Source organism: Podarcis liolepis (assembly GCF_965112155.1).
Source record: "Podarcis liolepis genome assembly, chromosome: 3".
Lineage (NCBI taxonomy): Eukaryota > Metazoa > Chordata > Lepidosauria > Squamata > Lacertidae > Podarcis > Podarcis liolepis.
The window spans coordinates 119,723,026-119,738,390 of record NC_139557.1 but is presented as its reverse complement, the minus strand read 5'-3'; the positions used below and the strand labels follow the sequence as shown (position 1 = coordinate 119,738,390).

Genomic DNA, 15,365 nt, shown 5'->3' with positions numbered 1-15,365 from the left:
GCACTCCTGTCTTCCACTGCCTCCCACAGTTGGGTAAAACTCATGTTGGTAGCTTTGACAACACTGCCCCACCATCTCGTCCTTTGTGGTCCCCTTCTCCTTGTGCCCTCCATCTTTCCCAACATCAGGGTCTTTTCCAGGGAGTCTTCTCTTCTTACGAGGTGGCCAAAGTATTGGAGCCTCAGCTTCAGGATCTGTCCTTCCAGTGAGCACTCAGGGCTGATTTCCTTCAGAATGGATCAGTTCGATCTTCTTGCAGTCCGTGGGACTCTCAAGAGTCTCCTCCAGCACCATAATTCAAAAGCATCAATTCTTCGGCAATCAGCCTTCTTTATGGTCCAGCTCTCACTTCCATACATCACTACTGGGAAAACCATAGCTTTAACTATACGGACCTTTGTTGGCAAGGTGATGCCTCTGCTTTTTAAGATGCTGTCTAGGTTTGCCAGCTACTGTAAGATGGGCCATCGGCCTCATCCGAAAGGCTCTTTTTATATTCTTACAGCTGCATTACCAGTTAGCATAGTTTAACTTTCCTCGTCTCCAGATTATGCCGTCCAAATCTTCCACGATGCGATGAAGACGGGCAAGTTCCAGTGCAACCTCAAACCAGACACCCGCCTCCCAATGATGTACATTGATGACTGCCTGAGAGCTACCTTGGAGATCATGGAAGCCCCTGCTGAAGGGCTGAGCATGAGGACATACAACATCAGCGCTTTGAGTTTCACTCCCGAGGAGCTGGTTCAAGAGGTCCAGAAGCATATTCCAGAACTTGAAGTTTCCTACAAAGTAGATGCTGTCAGACAAGCCATAGGTCAGTACTGGGATCTGATCTTTCACTGCAATGTGTGTTCATCTTGTTGCTGGGTCTTAAAATAGGCTAGATGTAGTTGGGTCTGGGTGTTCCTCTTGACTCTATCCCATTGTTCCTTTTCATAATAATAATAATAATAATAATAATAATAATAATAATAATAATAATTAATTATTATTATTTATTATTTATACCCCGCCCATCTGGCTGGGCTTCCCCAGCCACTCTGGGCGGCTTCCAACAAAGTACTAAAATACAGTAGTCTGTTAAACATTAAAAGGTTCCCTAAAGAGGGCTGCCTTCAGATGTCTTCTAAAAGACTGGTAGTTCTTCTCTTTGACATCTAGTGGGAGGGCGTTCCACAGGGCGGGTGCCACTACTGAGAAGGCCTTCTGCCTGGTTCCCTGTAACTTGGCTTCTTGCAGTGAGGGAACCTCCAGAAGGCCCTCGGCGCTATACCTCAGTGTCCGGGCAGAATGATGGGGATGGAGACGCTCCTTCATATGAATGGCACCGGGCTTTGGGCCAAGGCATGATAGATGTAACTAGCCTTCACTAACCTGGTGCCTTCCAGAACTTTTGGACTATAGCTTCCATTGGCCCCAGCCAACATGGCCGTAACCCACAACTTCTGAAGGCCGTCAGGTTGGTTAAGGCTGATCTAAGTAGTACTTAAAAGTTGCGAAGTGAAGGTGGGGGACTTGGATAGCAAGGCTGCGCCTGGAAAAACACTTTTCAGCCGGTAGACTCCTGTCAATTGGCATACAGTTGGCTCGGCAGATCCAAAGGTCTGACTTTGTAAGGCATCTTGATAACGAGAGGAGTCTTACAGGTGGATTATGTCAGATTTTATCCATAGTGAGCAATGTAGGAGTCAGAGCAATCAGAGGAGCATTCATTCCCCTGCTAAGAAGAGTTGGTGGGTGGTGTTCTGCAGAGGTCTGGTGCTATATAGGCAATGGGGGTGCTCAAATTTGCTCTTGGGAGACAGGAAAGCATTAAAAGATGTACTGGGGTGTGTGGGAAGCAGAGCCTTAAAATGGTACGGCAAAAACCACTGGGTTTTATAAAATAGTAAAATTTTGTCGTAAAATGCGCAACACATTCCAGTGAAAACCTTGCAGGGCCACCAGAATCTTGTCTTCCTCCCCACACCCCAAAGGCAACATCTCTCAGTTAATGCCAGGTGAAAATTGCTTTATTTTGGGCCAAGTGGGGAAATGTGTGCATTTAAACCTAGGCAGAAGCTTTTCCTACTTCATGGAAGAGGTGACATTCAAATGAAGGAGGGGGAGGCTGTGTTCCATAGACATTTACCATCACAAACAGACCTACAGATTTCTTGTATATCATATATAGATCCCAGTGAAAGAAGGAAACTCCTCCCTTTGGAACATTATTTTTTGGTAAAGAGATGAGAGAAGATTTGTGCCCTCTCCCCTCCCTGATGCTTTCCTGTTTCAAAACTTCTCCCTCCTGAAGCTGCTGTTCCTTTTCTTTTAGAAGTAGAAAAGCAAACCTGGGTTTTTTTGGGGGGGATAGGGAGAGCCACTGAAGTTATTGAATTAAGCATAAAGCAAGGAGGAATTTGCTTATGACACAATCTGTTTTGTCTTTCCCCCTTGTGCTATAGCTGACAGCTGGCCGATGATTTTTGACGACAGCAATGCTCGCCAAGATTGGGGATGGAAACACGATTATGATCTACCAGACCTGGTGAACACCATGTTCACCTTCCTCGACTCGGCCCGCTCCATTTCCAGGGTTGCCCAGGTCAACTGACTCTCCAGGTGTGATGCAGCCTCAAGTGATCAGCTGGCAAGACCTGGCCAGAGCCATACTGAGTGTTCATCTGTTTTGAAGTCTTGAAGCAGCACAGCACCGGAATATACCATCTTCTAGGAAGGCTTGCTCATGTCTCCGTTCATCTTTCTTCCTGTTTGCCCCCCATCTCCTGTGCACCCACATAGATAATTTCAAAAGCACTTGTGGATGCTGTGTAGCTCCTGGGTTTCACAGAAAAACATCATTTCTGCCTCCTAATGTGCAACTTGTTTGCCTCAAGCTCCAAAAAATGTTCACAGGGACATTCTCCTCTCCCTCTTGAGTATCTCTTCCTTGTCATAAAATATTTGGCTTAGTTACTGGATGATATTCTGTGGAATTGTATTCACATAGAGATATTACAGTCTCTCACTATCTGCACTTTCTGGAAAAAATTGGGGATATTTCTGTTCTGATAGGCTTTACTTTGTCCTGTTTTCACCTTGTTTTAAATGTGTTTGCGTTCTTGAGTTTTAAATTATTTTATGTGCACATCTCCTTCAGACCTTATTCCAGGTTGCAGTTGATACATTGATTGAGGGTGTTGAGGATGACATATACAGTGTGGTCTTAACCCTGAATCTGGTATGATAATGGGAATAGACAGCGGGTGATCATTATGGGGAGAATGGACTCAATCTATGGGGTGAACAGGTCATCTGTGGGGCTCACCTTAAGCACACATTGCTGGTCAGCTGAGTGTCCAGTTGTGTTGATCATGGGGTGCAATCTTAAACAAATCTGCCCTTGCAAAATAAAGAACAATGTTTATTCACTTCATCTTTTGGATAACATGGCTGCGGGTATAGGATGGTATACAGATTTAAGTGGTAGTAATAATAATAATAATGGCTGATGCCAATTCCAGGTGTTCTAGGCTGATGCAGATTAACTTCGCCATTTAGGGATGAAGATTTCCTTGAGAGCTAGAAATATAGTTATATTAGCATCTTTCACTTGACAATCCTTTTGGACCATGTCTGTAGGCTTGATACTTTAGACACTCAAAATATGGGGTGGGGAGAAGCTGGCATGGGAGAGGCATTTTTAACCCAACTGCATGTATCATCTTTCTCTCTTGCCCCTGCCACTGGTTCAGGGACAATATGTTTCTGGATAGAAGTTGCCAGGAAGCAGCAGCAGCAGCAGGAAAGGGCTATCTCTAACTTGTAGGCTTTGGGGTCATCTGCTTGACTACTGTGGAAAGTAAGATGCTGGACCACACAGATATGTTTGGCCTCATCCAGCAGGCTTCCTGCATTCAGCATCTTCATATAAGAAGTACATAATGACACATGGGTTATCTACTGCAACCTCCTCTCCCTTTCTCAGTTAGGTACCAGGATACACTTCTTTCATTCGTTTCTTACCCAAAATACTTTCATCTGAAAAAACTGTTGCCATGTTCAGATTTTGCCCATAATATTTACCGTTCCAAGAGAAATTTGAACTTCTGGTCAATTCTTTGTTGCCAAACAGTTCAGACTTACAAGATTTGGCCCAGTGGGTCTTACAAAGTTGAACTTGATCAAATGCATTTTAGGGCTCCTCAAGATCTCAAGGAGTAACTCGCCAGCGCCTGTCATTCTTGTTTTGCTTTCTCCATTTCCTTTAACTACGTTCAATGAACAATATAAATAAGAAGCAGTAATTCACGACCAAAATGTTTTCCAGTGTCCTTTATCCTGTGATGATGAGAGGGGAATAAGAGTAGGTGTCAAGAAGTCAAACATACCATCATGATCTATGTTAAGATTTGGGCTGTAGATGCAGTTACTATTTATATGAAGACACATTTAAGAGGGTTCTGTCATTTGGGTTTTGCCTCCAATGTGCAGTGCAACTAAATCCTGTTGGTTTACAGCTTGAGGTATTTAGTTGGAAGTAAGCAAACCACCTCATTCTGCATCTTTCTAAGTTCTGCAGTTTTGTTTTAACAAAAATAAATTCCTGTTTCTGAGAAGAGCTTTGCTACTTGGCTTCTGTATCACTCATGTGCCAGTTTTTAGGATTTTGTCTTCTCTCTCCACCGCCCCCCCATCTATTGTAAGACATCAATAATGGTTACTTGAATAAAATCCTAAATGCAAAGGTGACTGTGTTTTCTTCTATTTACCCTGCAACCCAGATGTTAGTCACCTGCTACCAGTCCTGTCTGCATTATTTAATTTCTATAGCTGCCCATAGGAGAATATTCTCTTGGTGTTTTATAAGCAGAGCAACGCTAAATTACAATATATTGAAATCAAAACAGGAATAACTTCCTGATAGGAAGAGCTGCTCAACATGGAGTGGACTCCCTCTGAAGGTACTGGACTCTACTTCTTTGGAGGCTTTTAAACAAGTTGGATGGGTATCTGTCAGGGGCCCTTCAGCTGCGATTGCAGGGGGTCAGACTAGATGACCCTTGGCGCCCCTTGCATCACATCTAGGATATTCATGACTACAGACTTTACATATTGGTCCTCAGCAAATCCAGTGTGGCTGCCTGCTGGGAAAGGCTTACCTGGGTCAGGTGTTCAGGCAGAGTAATAATAATTTATTATTTATACCCCGCCCATCTGGCTGGGTTTCCCCAGCCACTCTGGGCAGCTCCCAACAGAATACAGTGGTACCTCTGTTGCGAATGGTATCCGTTCTGGAGGCCCGTTCGCAACATGAAAAGAGCGCAACCTGCAGCGGCGAGTGTCTGCATGCACGGGTTGCGATTTGCTGCTTCTGCACATGCGTGTGATGCCATTTTGCACTTCTGCACATGCACGAGCGGCGAAACCCAGAAGTAACCCTTTCCAGTACTTCCGTGTTGCCGTGGGATGTAACCTGAAAGAACGTAATATGAAGCAAATGTAACATGAGGTATGACTGTATTAAAATCACAATCAAATGTCAAACATTAAAAACTTCTCTAAACAGGGCTGCCTTCGGATGTCTTCTAAAAGTCAGACAGTTGTTTATTTCCTTGACATCTGATGGGAAGGCGTTCCACAGGGCGGAAGCTACTACCAAGAAGGCCCTCTGACTGGTTCCCTATCACCTCGCTTCTCGCAGTGAGGGAACCGCCAGAAGGCCCTCGGAGCTGGACCTCAGTATCTGGGCTGAACGATGGGGGTGGAGACGCTCCATCAGGTATACTGGGCCAAGGCCGTTTAGGGCTTTAAAGGTCAGCACCAACATTTTGAATTTTGTCAGCAGCAGAACTAATTATATTTGTATATCACACTTTGAATTGTGCTCAGAAATGTACTGGAAATGCATTCCATGCTCCCATACTATATATAAGGTCTCTACACTTGAGTTCTCATTTGAAACATTCCTATTTTTGTAGTTTTTTTAATAATTCTTCATCCGTAACTTTAGGGAAACAACAAAAGGAACAGCACTTTAAAGGCTAAAAGTTTTGTTGCAGTAGCATCATTTGTGGTAATTCACCGTGGTTTAGGGGGTAATACATTTGGTAGCCTTTAGAGTACTACTGGACTATTGCCCCATTCCTGCTCCTCTTTTGACACGGTGAAGGTAAAGGGACCCCTGACCATTAGGTCTAGCCGTGACCGACTCTGGGGTTGCGGCGCTCATCTCGCTTTATTGGTCGAGGGAGCTGGCACACAGCTTCCGGGTCATGTGGCCAGCATGACTAAGCCGCTTCTGGCGAACCAGAGCAACGCATGGAAACGCCGTTTACCTTCCCGCTGGAGCGGTACCTATTTATCTACTTGCACTTTGACATGCTTTTGAACTGCTAGGTTGGCAGGAGCAGGGACCAAGCAATGGGAGCTCACCCCGTCACGGGGATTCAAACCACTGGCCTTCTGATCAGCAAGTCCTAGGTTCTGTGGTTTAACCCACAGCGCCACCTGTGTCCCTTTTTGACACAGTACCAGGAATAATTTACCCAATACCGTGAGGTGAGCTTGTGGCAGAAAGGGGGAATTTTAAGTTTGCTTTCTAGATCTGGGAGGCTGACTTAGGTATGAAAAGAAATTGTGAGCCCCAGAAATAAATGACATGAGCATGCGCAGAGTGCACCTGTCTGACCAAATCTCATTATCTATTAGGATGATACCACAACATCCATGGCTGGCCCCCCCCCCCCAAAAAAATAGCTTTGAGGATATCATTGAGGATCTCACCCCCTGTACTGTTCTAGGGGTTCCCTGACCTTCCAGAGCAGATTTGGGGGGGGGGCTAGGCCAGAGGGAAACCCTACTGTGCTAGCACCAGTCCTTGTACTGGTTTTTGCTGATGGAATGTGGTAGCTGAATCTGGCCTATCAAAATTAATGGACACTACCACTGTAATTGATTTCAGTGGGTCTGCTCTGAGTAACAGCTAGTTGAACACCACCCTCTGTGGCTAGCCAATAAATTTCTTTCCAAGTAAGTCAGACAAGAATATCTCCTGTTGGTTGTATAGTCTGGATAAGAGCAGCACTACAGGGTCAGACTGAAAGTCCATCTAAACCAATTTTCTGATACCTAGTGTGGTCAGCCATTCCTGGAGCCGCAAGATGGTTTCCTTTCCAAATGAGTATTGTGTTGCTATGGAGCTATGTGACTGTTGGTGGCGGCGAGACATTGGTTTGCTCAGAATTCCAGTCTTGTAGTTGCATCATCAGTTCAGAAGAACTGGAGTCTGAGAACGTTTCTGTGTCCAAGGTTTGGGAACGACGAAAGCCAGGTGGTTTCTGGTAAGTTTTTGTTATGTAGGACTGGTGTTTTCTAATAGCTGAAAACATGCCAAGGATGTGGCTATTCAGTGACACTGTCTTCATTAAGGACCAGGGATGTGGGGAAAATTGCATGATTCACCTTTCCCCTGTATCTGTAGCATCTGGAAGCAGCCCAATCTGTTTTGGAACTACTGTGTGTAACTCCAGTTCATTATTCAGATCTGAATCTGATCTGTTAAACCCAAAACTCTGTTTTGACCACATTGACTACAACGGGGAATCTAAAAATGGCTATATATTTTTCCATAAGTGGGTGAAATTTGCAGGCAAAGAGTGGATCAAGACTGCCAGATTTGAGGCAGAATCCAAGGGAGTTTGGTTAAGTAACTTTTGGTTATTATTATTTTTAAAAAACAGGAATGTATTTATTTTCTGCCAGAATAGGCCACCACTTCTGAGGGGATAACACAGAAACCGATAGTTTTGGGGAGGCCAAATCTAGGGAAGTCTTTGTTAAAATGAGATCTTTAAAATATGGTGCTTAAAATATGAACTGAACTGAATTTCCCCCTGTCCCTTATAGGTACACTGTGCCTATGTCCCAAGTCACTTTTTGCCACATTAAAACTGCAGGCACACATTCCTCATCCACCCAATGAGGGTAACTCCAAAAGCAGGTTTTAACAAAATCATTAGGTTAATGTGCACCTTGGGACCAAAGGAGTTTGTAACATAGCCAGTATTGTGCGATCTTTTCTGTGTTTAGACAATGGCAGACAACCTTTTGCAGGAGACCATTTACCAGCTGCAGAGAGACTGGGACTGGTGAGTGTGCACCCTTTCTGATGCGCGTGTTATTGAGCAGGAGATACAATATAAATGTGTGTTCTAGACCTTTGAGCAGTGGAATTGGCCGCGCATAATACTGTTTGCAGGTGTGCCTGTTGCACAGATGCTCCAAATCCCCCTGTTGATACTCCGATGGACTTATTTGTAACCCATTATTTTGGCAGCTTCTCTCTTGCTGCTTCCTTCTGCTAGGGACAGTCCCTATTGGCTAGTTCCCGGTAAGTCACAAAATTTAATTTTGTGTTATGGGGCGATTGGGGACTATCAGTGTCAACCAATTGCAGGGTGTGTGTACAAACACCTTCAACTCTACCAGTTTAAGTCTAGCTTTAAAGGCCAGCTGAATCAATAGAACTTCAGAGACGTACACCCGAGCCATTCTCAAAATGCAGAAATAATCTTGTGCCGTTCTCCTTAACATAAATTCCTGTGGGGAAAAGAGCACAGGGAGCCTTTCTAATGTTTTGAGGAAAGCAATTAGACTCTGGTCCATCACATGCAGAAACGAGTGGCCTGCATGGGGATTCACAACTGGGCCTTATTTATTTATTTTGAATATTTATTGAATTTCATAATTAATGATACAAATCTCATTCATCATGTTATTTACAATTATTCTCCCCCCTCCTTTCGACTTCTCTCAACTCTGTTGAGTTATTTAGTTTTATCTATCGTATCTTGCTTTTCCTACACAAAAATAAAATCCCTTTTCACTTCTCTGAAATATCTGTTACTCAAATGAAATTGTGAAAGTTTATTCAAATCCTGCCAGTGAATCCAGTCCATTCTGTTGTTTCTGCAAATAAACTATAAATGGTTCCCAGACTCTTTTGAAGTCATTTTTGTCCTTCTCTCGTAGATTGTCTCTTAGCTTAGCCAAAAGCTAAGTTGATGTTGAAGAATCATTGCTTCGACACTGGTGATCTTTGCTTCTTCCAGTACACTGGCATTAGTTTGCCTGTCTTCCCAAGTGATGTGTAATTTTTTTGGAGACACCGTTGATGGAATCTTTCAAGGAGTTGGGGATGGTGTTTATAAGTTTAAAAATGGCATTTAAAATCCTTGTGTATGAGGGTCCTAACATCCCTTTTTCATTCTTATCTTCCCTTCTCCAGTCAGCTATTTGAAAAAATGGAAAGTACGGTGAGTAGAGAAATCTCTTGGTGTCTGACCTGGGCTGCAGGAAATTGTCTGAATTGTTAATGCACTGCAGGTTGTGATAAGAACAGGTGGGAGGGAATGCCCAAATTGGAGGAAGATGGGGGGGCAGGGTCTTAGCTTCATTTGCCAGGCCTTAGGGGCTCCTTGCAATCTCACCAACCTTAGACACTCAAGGCAACCTTCTCTGTTTCTTCTCCTTTCACGCCAGAACTGGCCCTACTAAACCTCTTCCAAGATGACGAAATTAATGTTTTCTTATATGCGACAACAGCAGGGAGAATGTTGATAGCCAATAATTGGAAAGGAAATTATGTTCCAACCAAAGAAGAATGGTTGAATAAATTATGCGAATACTTGGAATTACTTGATAAGACAAAAACCAAAAAATATAATCCAGTAACAATGGAAATGACTATGTAGACAAAGATTAAATGTAAGGTATTGGTTGTGTACAGAATAGATTTATGAAAGATTTAGAAAACACTGATTAGAATACAAAAATATATTAGAACCAAAAATTCCCCACTGGTTATCCCCGTTAGAGATGATGTGTATAAAGAAAGTAAATATGAGAGAGAAGTGGGGAAATTATGGAGAAATGGTTTGTAATGAAGGAGGGAAGTGGAAACTAAAACCCTATGACCAAATTAAGGCTTTAACCTATGACTGGTTACACTATTTTCAGATAAACGAAATGTTTAAAAAGGAGCTGAAGGAAAGGAATTATGTAGAAAAAGAATCAATCTTCCAAAAAGAGATAATAAATAATGAATATAAAAATCTGTCAAAAATGTACAAAATATTGTTGGAATGGTACACGAAGGATGAGGAGGTGAAGGCGGTGATGGTTCAATGGGCAAGAGATTTTGGCTATAATGTTCAATTAGAGGATTGGGAAAGGCTCTGGAAAGAGAATATAAAATTCACAGCTTGCACTTTACTGAGGGAAAACATGATGAAAATGCTCTACAGATGGTATCTGTCACCCACGAAACTAGCAAAGATGTACAAGGTGGACAACAAATGCTGGAAATGTAAAGATAAAGAAGGGACCTTCTTCCACCAGTGGTGGGAGTGTAAAAAAATTAAATGCTTCTGGGAAGAGATTTATAACGAGTTGAAAAAGATGTTGAAGTACACTTTTGTGAAAAAACCAGAAGCATTCTTATTAGGTATTGTTGGGAAGGATGTGAGAAGAAGGGACTGTAAACTTTTTCAATATGCGGTGACAGCTGCCAGAATTGTGCTAGCTCAGAAGTGGAAACAGGAGGAAGTCCCAACGGTAGAGGAGTGGAGAGCAAAATTGATAGAATACGCCGAACTGGACAAATTAACAGGGAAAATTAGATATACTAAAGATCAAAAATTTATAAAGGATTGGGAGAAATTTGTGTGTTATCTGGAAATTAACTATGGTGTTAAAACAACGCTAGCGGGATTTAAAGAGGCTTTGTAAAGCACTAATAAATATTGCTTAGTAGAGATGATGAGGAAGGGAGGGATAAGTGGCAATATGGAAGATAGATGAAATGTGTATTAAAAGGATAACTATGATCGACTGTCAGCGACGCTGAAGGAAGTCAAAAAAACGGATATGATGGTTGTATAACGAATGTATTTCCTTTTCTTGGAAATGTTTTATATATGTTCTTTTTCTCTTTTCTTTTTTTCGTTAATTTTTTCTTTTTTCTTTTGAAAACCTTAATAAACATATTTTTTTAAAAAAAGAATATGTGAGATTGTGAGAAAATACAGAATAACAGATACAATCTTGCTTAAAATGTATATAGGAAGTGCAGTGTAAGTGACGGAAGTCAATCAATGAAATTTTATTATTATTGTCATATTGAGATATTTGTAGAATAAACTTGGAAGAAATTCTTCCAACTTTTCTTCTTCTTTTCTCTTTATTTTTTCTTCTTTCTTCTTTTGTTCCTTTTTCAAATATATGTGCTTATTTGAAATATATACGTATGTATTTATTTGCAATATTTTGCTTATATTTTGTAACAATTATGTTAAATATTTTTTTAAAAAAAATCTTCTGAGATAATAATGCCCACTCTCATCACAAAGAGCTCATAACTCACTTACTCTCAGCAGCCAGAAACACCATAGCCAGACACTGGAGAGACCTATCAGGAGTAAGCATGGGCCAATGGTACCAAATAGTATGGGAAACAGCCTTACTAGAAAAATTAACCAATAAACTGAAACTGACACGGAGACAAATGGAAGAAGACGCCTTCACCCCGGTATGGCTCCCCTTTATCACATACACAGCCCAACAAGACAACGACAAGAATCCGCCAACAGCATACGAATCAATCTGGCTAACCTGATTCAAAAACACCCACCCACCCCACTCACACATGAAAACAAAGTTTCTTCTCCCTTCTAAATCAATATTCTGTTTCCTGGCAGCCACTTTTCGGGGGGTGAAATAGGGGACAAATCTTAGTCATGTGAGAAAAATGACTGCGGCTTTCAAAATTGTAAACTGCGCTGGGGGGGGGGATACCGTATTTTTAGCTCTATAAGACGCGCCAGATCACAAGACGCACCTAGTTTTTGGAGGAGGAAAACAAGAAAAAAAAATATTCTGAATCTCAGAAGCCAGAACAGCAAGAGGGATCGCTGCGCAGTGAAAGCAGCAATCCCTTTTGCTGTTCTGGCTTCTGGGATAGCTGCGCAGCCTGCTTTCGCTCCATAAGACGCACACACATTTCCCCTTACTTTTTAGGAGGGAAAAAGTGAGTCTTATAGAGCAAAACCCACTCTCAGGTTTCCAGCTCTCCCTCATCTCCTGTTTAGACTACAATTTGCTTCTAAAAAGCATTACAGATATAGAATTCTGAATCATGCAGAGTCCATCTTTTAAGGGTTGGGTGTTTTGTGGTTTTTTTGGCAATTTTGACTGCTGAATAATGTATTTCTTATGAATCTAGGATTGATGGTGACTTACTCATGTGGCTAATTGTCCTTCTCTCCCCGCCGCTGCCTCCTCCAAATCCAGTTGCTTGAATTCACCCATTTGAAGGTTGAGATGGAAAATGCTCCACCAACTTTCCAGGTAAGTGTCTTGCCCTTTCTGGGGATTTAAAAAAAAATTATTTTGAAATGCAGAAAGATGACTTAATAGCTGCAATCTCTTGCCCGCCCCCACCTGGACAAATCTTAGAATCATCATCCAGCCCCCTGCAAGGCAGGAATCTCAGCTAAAGCATCCATGATAGATGGCCATCCAAACTCTGCTTGAAAACTTCCAAGGAAGGAGAGTCCACCACCTCCCGAGGAAGCCCATTCCACTGCTGAACAGCTCTTACCCTCAGAAAGTTTTTCCATGTGTTTAGTTGGAATCTCCTTTCTTGTAACTTGAAGCCATTGGTTTGAGTCCTATCCTCAAAAGCAGGAGAAAACAAGCTTGTTCCCTCTTCCATGTCACATCTCCACTCAGTCTCCTCTTTTCCAGCCTAAACATACCCAACTCCTCCGACTGATCCTCATAGGTCTTGATTTCCAGGTCTCTTTTAACTTCCAGACATCTTTTAACAGTTTCCAAGAATAATTCAAAGTGTTGGTCCTGATCTTTAAAGCCCCAAATGGCCTCGGCCCAGTATACCTGAAAGAGCATCTCCACCTCCAGCGTGCAGTCTGGACACTGAGGTCCAGCTCTGAGGGCTTTCTGATGCTTCCCTCCCTGCAAGAAGTGAAACCACAGGGAACCAGGCAGAGGGCCTTCTTGGTAGTGGCGCCTGTTCTGTGGAACACCCTCCCATCAGATGTTAATGAAAAAAACAACTATCTGACACTTAGAAGACATCTGAAGGCAGCCCTGTTTAGGGAAGGTTTTAATGTTTAATGCTGTATTGTGTTTTTAATATTCTGGTGGGAGCCCCCAGAGTGGCTGGGGAAACCCAGCCAGATGGGTGGGGTATAAATAAATTGTTATTATTATTATTCTCTAGTCAGGCCCAGACACACTTTACCAGGGGTCACCAAGGTGCTGCCAGGATCCCTTTTGGCCTCCATGAAAGGTCTCACTGAATACCCCCTCAAAAATCCACAGTGCCTGAGAGACTGTTTGCTCTTCCCATTCAATTCCTGTTTACACTGACTTGGCATCTCTTCCACTTGGCCCTCTAGATGTTTTGGGACTGCAACTCCCATCATCCCTGACCACGGGTCCTGTTAGCTAGGCATGATGGGAGTTGTAGTCCCAAAACATCTGCAGGGCCGAGTTTGCCTATGCCTGTCTTACACTGAACACACACCCTTTCCAAGTCCCCATTTTCTTTGAATCTAGGACTGGACATCCATGTTCTTCTTCTGAACAGAGGAGGGGTACAAAGAGCTTCTCCCCATTAGCAAGTTCAGCAGTGGCTGAATGCAGGGAAACCCAGCTAGATGGGCAGGGTATAAATAAATTACTACTACTACTAAGGGACGTGGGTGGCGCTGTGGGTTAAACCACAGAGCCTAGGGCTTGCCAATCAGAAGGTCGGTGGTTTGAATCCCTGCCAACCTAGCAGTTCGAAAGCATGTCAAAGAAGTTCAAGTAGATAAATAGGTACCACTCTGGCAGGAAGGTAAACGGTGTTTCCATGCACTGCTCTGGTTCACTAGAAGCGACTTAGTCATGCTGGCCACATGACCCGGAAGCTATACGCCGGCTCCCTCGGCCAATAAAGCGAGATGAGCACACAATCCCAGAGTTGGCCACGACTGGACCTAACGGTCAGGGGTCCCTTTACCTTTACATTTACTATTGTTGTTGTTTATTATGTGTTATAGCATGCACTCATGGTATCTGTGTCAGGACTGTCCCCCACAATGCTTTCACAAAATTTCACATCTATCCAGTGAGCTGCACACAAAGTTTACCAAACCTGCTCCGGGTGGAATTTGGTGGTGAGGAAGAATAAAGCCTACAGACACTAGTTGTCATGGGTCAAACAGGAAAGCAGGCAGTGGAGTATTTGCCATAAAAGTTTATTGGTTTTGGATTTTTCTCCCCTAGAACCTTCAAGGTGCCGGACCTGAGGAAGGAGTTGTTGAAGATAGAGAGGCAAAAGGCAACCGAGACAGTTGAGTGGACACTGAACGCTGCACAGGGAATGAAGGGCTCTCGGCGATGCCTTAGCAAATGCAGGCGGCTGTTTTCTTGAAATTTAAATTTGTTGTGGCAGATTGTTATTAAAAGGGAGTGCTTTTGTTGTTTCTATTGTGCTGCCTTTCCTTTAAAAAAAACTGTGTGTATTGCAGAATCCCGACCCTGGGGCTGATATCTTGAGACAGATGTAGGTGTGCTTTCTGCTTTTAAGAGCAGAATAAGAGTGTTCCTTTTCCCCCAAGTGGGATTTAATGCAGTATGTAATGTACTTGCTCCTGAGATCCCAAATGTGCTTCTTCTTTTTGCTTATCCCACAGTAAGGGGAGCACATTCTAGAAAGGTTCAGAGTCTCTCTTATATGTTCATGGCTGCCTCCAAAGACTTTTTGCAGTTAAATGCACTGGAAAGGGTGGGAACACAGGAGCAAACGCCCCACCCCAAAAAAAGAATTACTGGGTATTGCCATTCAAATGGTATGTGTGTGCTTTGTCATGTGATCAGTTATGTGAGGTGGGGTGTTATGTACTGAGTTGAATAGGATCTAAACTGCAGCAGTCTGATTGGTCCTAGAACAATAGGATTCAGAATGCAGCAGTCTGATTGGTCCTAGAACAATGCAGCAGTATGATTGGTCGGCAGGAGCCACCCAACCCAGCTCCAGATAGAAGTGAATCCACAACCTGATTGGCCTACAGGAGAATTCCGGAATTAGCCAATCACGTGCAGCCCATTGTGTAAATAATGTATACTTTGAGGGGACTTTCATTCCCTCCTCACTACTATGAGCTGAAGAATATACTTTGAGGGGACTTTCATTCCCTCCTCACTACTATGAGCTGAAGAAAGAGCATGAAATCCACTCTCGACTCTGAGTATATTTCATGGGGCTTACCTGGACCCTCGAATATTTTATTCAAGTTGGCACCCCCCCC

General features: G+C 43.0%; 1 protein-coding gene and 1 long non-coding RNA gene across 12 annotated transcripts in view; both read left to right on the top strand.

Moving 5' to 3' along the window:
- LOC310702697 (L-threonine 3-dehydrogenase, mitochondrial-like) overlaps positions 1 to 4,732 on the top strand; it is a 193,235-nt gene extending 188,503 nt beyond the window's left edge. For 6 of the 11 annotated variants that reach the window (XM_083494703.1, XM_083494699.1, XM_083494698.1 and 3 more), the window contains exons 8-9: positions 548 to 817; positions 2,451 to 4,732. In XM_083494703.1, the coding sequence (XP_083350829.1) occupies positions 548 to 817; positions 2,451 to 2,599 (419 nt within the window). In that variant the 3' untranslated portion in view covers positions 2,600 to 4,732. The remainder of the gene's footprint in view (positions 1 to 547; positions 818 to 2,450) is intronic. The other 5 variants (XR_014523583.1, XR_014523584.1, XR_014523585.1 and 2 more) reach the window with 1 other exon arrangement.
- A 2,479-nt stretch (positions 4,733 to 7,211) lies between these two features.
- On the top strand, positions 7,212 to 14,539 carry LOC310703717. The gene is made up of 5 exons (XR_014524330.1): positions 7,212 to 7,328; positions 8,077 to 8,135; positions 9,275 to 9,302; positions 12,337 to 12,393; positions 14,341 to 14,539. It is a non-coding gene; the product is annotated as an uncharacterized lncRNA (long non-coding RNA).
- The last annotated feature ends 826 nt before the right edge of the window (positions 14,540 to 15,365 follow it).